Source organism: Chiloscyllium plagiosum, chromosome 5, assembly GCF_004010195.1.
Source record: "Chiloscyllium plagiosum isolate BGI_BamShark_2017 chromosome 5, ASM401019v2, whole genome shotgun sequence".
NCBI lineage: Eukaryota > Metazoa > Chordata > Chondrichthyes > Orectolobiformes > Hemiscylliidae > Chiloscyllium > Chiloscyllium plagiosum.
The window spans coordinates 57,213,677-57,222,644 of NC_057714.1; the positions used below are offsets into that span (position 1 = coordinate 57,213,677).

The 8,968-nt window shown below is 39.0% G+C and overlaps 1 protein-coding gene across 1 annotated transcript in view; it reads left to right on the forward strand.

The window, feature by feature from the left end:
- The first annotated feature begins 207 nt into the window (after positions 1-207).
- Positions 208-8,968, forward strand: part of LOC122549916 (MHC class II regulatory factor RFX1-like) — a 45,683-nt gene continuing 36,922 nt past the window's right edge. The window contains exon 1 of the mRNA XM_043690139.1: positions 208-339. Coding sequence (XP_043546074.1) covers positions 315-339 — 25 coding nt within the window. The 5' untranslated portion in view covers positions 208-314. The remainder of the gene's footprint in view (positions 340-8,968) is intronic.

Here is an 8,968-nt window from a genome sequence, read left to right on the forward strand (position 1 = left end):
TTACAAAAAAAAATGCACGATGTACAGAATTTGTTTGCTGTGAACGGATTAAGTCTAAGATTTCACAGCTATGTCACAACAATGTGAAACAGAATATGATTAATTAAATGTCATTTATCTTAGTTCTAATAGTAATTTTAAACACCAGGAGATACACTGAATTCTAATTGGGTGCTTGACAAGTTTGTTTTTGCACGATTTTCTATCCCTCCCACTTTTCGCTGACGAAATGTTGTTGTTTCAATCCATTGTAGTCCGGAAGCCGGACCGTGGTGTGCTGATCCAGTTTGTAGAACGCGTTCAGTTCATCCGCAATGGCAGAATTCGGGAAAATAACAGGTATGGGATCGAGAAGGAGAGGGGAGCGTCTCAGTCTATTTTTTTTTTGCAAGCATTTCTTGGAAATGTACTTATTCCGAAACAAAATTGACTTGAACTTCCTTAAAAGTCGCTGGGTTCTAATTCTGTCGTTGGTATCAAATGCTTGTTGGATTTGTTCTGGGGAAACTGGCTTATGAGTTCTGAAATGTCAATGTAGTCATTCCGCGTTCACAATTACGATTTTTTTAAGAAATAATTTCGTTATTAACTTGGTTATAATATTTGTACTCCTGTTATCTTTGTGGATTATCTGAACGTAGGAAACTTAGTAGCAAACAGTCTTCCCAAACTCAAGTTAAAAATCACACGACCAGGTTATAGTCCAACCGGTTTAATTGGAAGCACTAGCTTTCGGAGCACGCTCCTTCATCAGGTGGTTGTGGTGGACACAATTGTAAGGCACAGAATTTATAGCAAAGTTTACAGTGTGATGTAACTGAAATTATACATTGAAAAATAGCTTGATTGTTTGTGGAGTCTTTCATCTGTTCGAATACTGTAACATAACAGTTAACCTGAGAATGTAACTTTTTTAAAAAAAAATGAAAGAAGTGAAACTAACATGGTCATTCTAACAGATGAAAGACTCCACAAACAATCAAGGTATTTTTCAATGTATAATTTCAGTTACATCACACTAAACTTTTACTGTAAATTCTGTCTTATAATTGTGTCCTCCACAACCACCTGATGAAGGAGCGGTGCTCTGAAAGCTAGTGCTTCCAATTAAATCTTTTGGACTAAAGCCTGGTATTGTGTGATTTTTTAATTTTGTACACCTGAGTCCAACACTGGCATCTCCAAATCATTCCCAAACTCAGTCCCATTGACCTACAATGGCTCTTTCATTAACGTTCAATGGTCCCTGGTTTAAAAAAACATCTGTGCCTCCATTTTAAAATTCACATCTTTATTTATGAACTCCTCCCTATTGCTGTTATCTATTACAACACTTAGATGTGTGCTCCTCTAATTCTGGCTGCTTAAACATTTATAATTGAATTGATCCCATCAATAGTGACTACCTAGGTCTGAGGTCTAGAATTCTCTACCCAAACCTGGGACTGCCTTTCTGCATCTGTTAAAGGAGGAAAACACTTTTTAACATTTGATTTTAACCAAACTTTTGGCTGTTTCCCTGAATATCTCATGTGGTGTCATGTTTTACTTTATAATGCTCTAGTTGGAATGTTAAGGGCACAGATAAACCTAAATAATTGTTGTTGATATTGTGGATATTACAGTATGTTTTAGTGTCCTTAAGTAGAGAAATAAAACCAAAGAGATCTAAAATCTATTACAGTGAACTTTTTAATGTGAGTTCTGGAAACATTTGCCAGAAAAAAAATGACTTGGGTATTTTCATTTCTTCACATGAAATAGTTTAACAGAAATATGTTTTTCATCCTGTCATGAGATGTCAGTGTCAGTAGCTAGGGCAGCTTTTATTGCCCATCCCTAACTGCCCTGAAGAAGTTGTACATGCTGCTTTGAACCACTGCAGTCCATGGGGTGTACGGACACCCACAATGCTGTTAGGAAGAGAGTTCTGGGATTTTGAAAGAAATTCAGAATGGTGTGTGACTTCGAGGGGAACCTGCAGGTGCTGATGTTCCTTTACAACACCTGTTCTTGTCCTTTTCTAAGTGGCAGAAGTCACAAGTTTGAATTGTTCTGTTGAAAGTAATTAAGTGAGTTTCTATTGTGTATTTTGTAGACAATAAACACAGGCTGCTGTACATCAGCTGTGAAATGAGTGAATGTTGAAGATAATAGATGGAGTACCAATTAAACATGTTGTTTGTTCTCTGTGATATCAATCTTTTGAGTGTTTTTGGAAATACAGTACACCCATCTAGGTGCAGAGAGTGTTACATCATACTCCTGACTTTTTATACCTTGTAGATGGTAGACATGCACTAGGGAGACAGGAGGTAGGCTACTCAATGCAGAATTCCTGGCCGTTTATCTGCTGTTGTAGCCACAATACAAGAAGGTGTTTAGTATGCTTTCCTTTATTGTTCAGAGCATTGAGTATAATAGTTGGGAGGTCATGTTGCGGCTGTATAAGACATTGGCTAGGCCACTTTTGGAATGTTGTGTGCAATTCTGGTCTCCCCTGTATAGGAAGGATGTGAAACGTGAAAGGGTTCAGAAAAGATTTACAAGGATGTTGCCACGGTTGGAGGGTTTGAGCTATAGGGAGAGGCTTAACAGGCTGGGGCTGTTTTTCGTAGAGTTTTGAAGGCTGAGGGGTGACCTTGGAGGTTTACAAAATCATGAGGGGCATGGATAGGTAAATAGATAAAGTCTTTTCTCTGGGTTGGGGAAGTCCAGAACTAGAGGACATAGGTTTAGGGTGAGAGGGGAAAGATTTAAAAGGGGCCTAAGGAGCATCTTTTCCACACAGAGGGTGGTGCGTGTATGGAATGAGCTGCCAGAGGAAGTGGTTGAGGCTGACAAAATTACAATATCTACCCATTTGGATGGGTAGATGAATCGGAAGGTTTTAGAGGGATATGTGCCAAATACTGGTAAATAAGACTAGATTAGTTTAGGATATCTGGCTTGGGCGAGTTCGAATGAAGGAGCTATTTCTATGCTGTATATCTCTATGATTCTATATGGCTGCTCCAGTACAGTCTTGGTCGATGATAATCCCCAGTATGTTGATAGTGGGGGTTTCAGTGGTGATAGGTAAATTCTTTCTTGGAGATGGTCATTGCTTGGAAGTTAGTGTAGTGCAAATTAGATTAGATTAGATTTAGATTAGATTAGATTACAGTGTGGAAACAGGCCCTTCGGCCCAACAAGTCCACACCGACCCGCCGAAGCGAAACCCACCCATACCCCTTCATTTACCCCTTTAACCTAACACTACGGGCAATTTAGCATGGCCAATTCACCTGACCCTGCACATCTTTGGACTGTGGGAGGAAACCGGAGCACCCGGAGGAAACCCACGCAGACACGGGGAGAACGTGCAAACTCCACACAGTCAGTCGCCTGAGGCGGGAATTGAACCCGGGTCTCTGGCGCTGTGAGGCAGCAGTGCTAACCACTGTGCCACCGTGCCTTTGGCACATATCCCTCCACCGTGCCGCCCACGTTACCGACCACTTCTCAGCTTAAGCCTGGATGCAGCCTAGATCTTTCTGCATACGGGGGTGACAGCTTGTTGTTCAACCTGGTAAAATCATCAGTGAACATTTCCACTTCTGACCTCATGATAGCGGAATGTCATTGATGAAGGAGCTAAAAATGGTTGGGCCTAGGACACTGCCCTGAAGAACAGTGGCGCAGTGATAGTGGCCATAATTTCTAGGTTCACATCTCACCTGCTCCAGAGGTGTGTAGTAGCAGTTCCGAACTGGTTGATTTGAAGGAAAAAATACCTGAGGAATACCTTTTTTGGGGTGCTGAGATGATTGATTGCCAACAGCTACTATCTTTCTTTGTGTTTGATATGAGACCAATATGGGAGTTATTTCCCTGATTCTCATGACTCCAGTTTTGCTCGGGCTCCTTGATTCAGTACTCACTTGAATGCAGCCTTGGTGTCAAGAGCAATCGCTCTCCCTTAACTCCATGTATCGTAGAAGAGTAAATGAAAGGCACTTCCAACGTGAAATTAAAATATACTTGCTGGCGTATTTTAGACTGGAGGTGGAATGTGTGCAATGTTCCATTACCAGTTAATGGGATTAGCTTGTTTGGTCTAAATGTCACCTCTTACCCTCCTTTAGATGTTCAAATATCCCGCCTCTTCAAATGTTTACATTGTTTTACAGATCTGAGCCTAAGGAAACATTTTCTGAACCAGCTAATGTATGTTTTTTTAAAAAAACTGTGACATCTATGGTCCTGGATCAATATGATAGCTCTTCCAAAGCTCTAATTTATTATTTTAATCATGCAGCTACATAATATAGGATCGTGATTCTCACTTGGACAATTGTGCCCATGTATTCAGATCGAGATGTCGTCCTGATTGGACCAGTTGTTTTTATTATTAAGCATATGGTCTTTCTATGTATTCTTCACTACTTGCAGACTTCAAAAATTCACCCGTGTGTGTTCTTAACAGGGATTTTAAAAAGATCACGAGACAAAACAGCAGCTGGAGAAAAAAAAATACAATTAGGCAAGATCCCTGAAGTGATAGAGCGAACTACAAATATAATTGAAGTAAAAACAGAACAAGTATAGAACAACATAAACACAGAACAGAAAATAAACTCACATAGCAGAACAACTGTAGGGAGTAAGGGGGAAAGTAACAGAGCAAGAGAGGGAAACAAGAGGAGTTGAAATTATCTAGATTCATAGGGGAAGTTTAATATTTTTGAAATTAATGAAATTAGGAACTTCAACAATAGGGAGTGAGTAACAGATGTTTGGAAAGTGTAGCTTTCATGACCATAGGGAATCCCTGCTTTGTATATTACATTCTAGCCTTTTATAAATCAAACATTAATGAATAGCTAAGACCAACCGTCCTTTTGCTTCTTATATGGAAGAACTTCATCTTTTAGAATAAGATTGATAAAATGAAATTCGTGCCTGAGGTAAAAGGTTCAAATCATAAACATTTTTAATGCATAGTACATACAACAATACTTTCCTGTGCAATAGGTTTAACCAATTCATAAATGTGATGTTTGTAAACCTGTATGAATTTACTGAAACTGGGAAAATATTTGCAGAAATATTTACTCTGTCAGAGTAATTTATTTAGTAAAAGCTTTCTTATGGACCAGATAAATTCCCTCAAAATATATTAAGAAGATAGCGTGGATCCCAGCCTTTTCTTATTTTTAAGGCAAGAGTAAGGCATTGCATTCCAGAAGAAATTCTTTTTTTGAGACAGAACATAGGTGTTCTGCGATGTGATCACCCGATCCTATGCTTCATTTCTCCAGTGTAGACTCTGAGCTTGCAGTTCTCAACCACTTGAACACACCACCTTGTTCCTTGGCTAGCAGTTCAGTCTCAGATTTGCTGCAGTGCTCCAATGCAACTTAGCACAAGCCAAAAGAACAGCACCTGATTTTACACATGGGAACTGTACAGCCTTCTGGACTCAATACTGAATTCAACAATTTTTAAGGCTTGAGTAACCTTGTCCCATGTCCTTATGCAAACTCTTATACATCAGGTCTTGTTATCACATGGTCTACTATTACACACAAGGTTTGCCCGAAACGTCGATTTTGCTGAAGCTCCTCGATGCTGCCTGAATTGCTGTGCTCTTCCAGCACCATTGATCCAGATACTATTACACACAACCCATTGTAAGCCACTAATTGTCCCCATTAGTAGCTAATCATTCTCCCAGGCTGATCATTGTCCACTCCTTTCTATCCCCACTCTTTTGGGCTCTGACTCCACGTATCTTTTACTCCTTATCCCACCCACCCCCAACCTATCTCCTGCATAAAAACCAACATTTTTCTAGCTACTATCTCCTGCATAAAAACCAACATTTTTCTAGCTACCATCAGTTCTGAGGGAAAGGTCACTGGATCCAAAATGTTAACTCTGATTTCTCACCACTCATTGTATCCCAATTTTTAAGAATATCCCCATTATCCAACTTAATTTGAGGAACGTCCAATTCAGAAATACCTGAACTTGGTTCTTTACTCTGTTAAAACCAGTGACGCATTCTCCTTTTGCTTTCCTTTTCGAGAAAAATAGCTTTTGAGCATATTTGCATGACACACACTGTAAGACTTCTTTCTATCTGGCATTCTTATCAAATAATTCACCTCATCAAATTGAGAAGGAATTGAATAAGGCCCACTAAACATGCCTTTTAAGTTTTAAGTCCCACTGAGAGTAACACGAACACTTTATCTCCGCTAGCAAGATTAGGAAGTTTTGATCTCGTTTGCTTCCTGTTTCATCACATGCTGTGCTGCTTTTAAATGCTGTTGAGTGTGTGTTACTGAAAAAGCACAGCAGATCAGGCAGCATCCGAGGAATGGTTGATGAAGGACTCCAGCCCGAAATGTCGATTTTCCTGTTCTTCGGATGCTGCCTGACCTGCTGTGCTATTCCAGCAACACACACTCAACTCTGATCTCCAGCATCTGCAGACCTCACTATCCCCTACTTTTAAATGCTGTCTAGCCATCTCACCTGCTGCATTTTAATCTTTCCCTAAAATGTGATACATAGTGCAAATGTGTGGTCTCTGAACGCTGATTCACCAATTTCTTCTTAATCAATTTCAGTGGTCCTGCCACAATGCCTAAAAACTATTTCAAATGGACTTAATTTAGTTGATTCATTAGATGCGTCCTTAATTGCAAAAATTACAGATGGAATTTCTTTATCCCAACACTCTGATAGTCTTGATTATAAGCCCTCAACATGGTCTTTTAAAGTTTGATGCCACTATTCTAGTGCTTTCTGTGATTCGAGTACACCATGAATTTGAATTGTTTTATTCCGAAGCTATCCATAACTTTCTTGAATAATTTTGATGTAAAATTTGATCCTTGATCTGATTATATTTCTGTGGTAGTCCGAATCTAGTTTAAAAAGAATTGAGTAACTCTTCCACAATCCTTTTAGCTGTGATGCTGTGTAATGGAAAGGTCTTCAGAAATGTTGTAGACACATCCATTATTGTCAATAAATACTGATTCCCACTTCTTGTTTTAAGTAGAGATCTTATGCAATCAATTAAGACTCTTGTAAAAGGTTCTTCAAATACAGGAATAGGTATTATGTTGCTGGTTTTGTCATTGTCTGAAGTTTTCCAATTATCTGACACACATGACATGCCTGGCAAAATTCAACCACCTCATTATGCAGCCCAGGTCAATAAAAATGTTCTTTTTATTTTGGCTTGAGTTTTCCTTACTCCCAAATGACCACCTATTAGTAATTTGTATGCTACCCTCAACATCTCCTTTCTATAGGAGACAGTGAGGTCTGCAGATACTGGAGATCAAAGTTGAGTGTGTTGCTGTGCTTTTCCAGCAACACACTCTCCTCCTTTCTGTAACCCACTGGTAATACAACTTGATGAACTTCTGCCCATTTTTCATCCATCTGAATATGTGATAGTCTCCATTTCCTCAAGTCTTCATTTTTAAGATGGTAACATTCTAGGATACTTCTTTGTATGCTTTTGATACAGCTTTTGTATGCTTTTGATACAGCTGCTTTATTTTATTTTTCTTTTTGTTGTAATTCAGCTATTTTCTCTAAACTAAAAATATCTACTTTGTCCTCCACCTGTTTCCCTTAATTATTGATCAAACATTGTTTCTGATAATTAAACTGCAACATCCTTCAACACTCCCTGGTTTCTCCTCATGTTTCAAGCTGTGGTTTTGTGACTTTATTAGCACACAGTCAGGAAAAATCCCAGGATAGTTGCTTGATTTTCCACTAACTTCTTAAACACAGTAGGTATGACTGTCAACTGTGATCCAGCTATACCATTACCAAGGATAAACTATATTTCTGGAACTGAGAATTTCTCTATTACTCCTACCACCACTTCACCACTTTTCATTGGACTCTTTATCCTCATTTTATAGAATGGAACACTACTCTTCTCACCATGAATTCCTCATATTACCATTTTTCCCTAAAATATTCCTTCTGAACTACATATCTCCTCATCTCAGTACCAATGATTGACTTGCTCCCATATCTCTTAAAATCTTAATGTCTTTATCTGGCCCTTCTGTCACATATAAGTAAACCTTATCCACATAAGTAAATTCTTTAACAAAATCTGGCACTTTCTTCTCCACCAATCCCCTAACCAGGTTGTACCTTTTATTTTACAGCTTTTTAGCTTCCACAATGCTTTCCTTTACCATTTCAACAAAACTCAGTGGCTCATCCTGTTCTCCCACATCTGTTTTCCCAGTGATTTTTTTTCTGATTCACTAACACTGCAACTTCATGCGGTAAACTATTACAGTGAAAACACCTGAGCTTTTTTTTTAACTTCTCTTTTCCACTCGTGGATTTATTTTTGAATTCCTCCAAATAATCATCTCTCTCAGAGTATCATATATTTGATCGATTTTCAGTGCCCTTATCCACCTATCAAAATTACTTTGTTTGATCCTTTCAAACTCTGTGTATGTTTCAGATTCTTAAAATGTTGCCTGTCGGCTCCTCGCACTAGCTTGTATGTACTTAAGATGGCTTTTCTCACCTCATCATACTTCCCACATACCTCCTCTGCTAGAGATGCAAATACCTCACTAGTTCCACCTCCCAACTTTGTTTGGATCAAGAATACCCATATGGTCACTGGCCATTTCATTTGTTTAGCCACTTTCTCAAATTAAATGAAAGGCTTCAACGTCCTTCTTATTGAACTTTGGCAATGCTTGGACATATTTAAACAGATCCCCACCTATGATGGCTATGATAAAATTGCTTTCCATCACTGCCCTCATCACTACTCCTATTTTTCACCTCTGCCGACACGACTTTAAGTTGATTTTGGAGGTTGGAGCTGAAAACTCCAAGTTCAAAATTCCTCCCTTTTCTTCCTCCCTTCCTCCCTTTTCTTCCTCCCTCCCCCCCCTTCTTCCTCCCGCGCCCC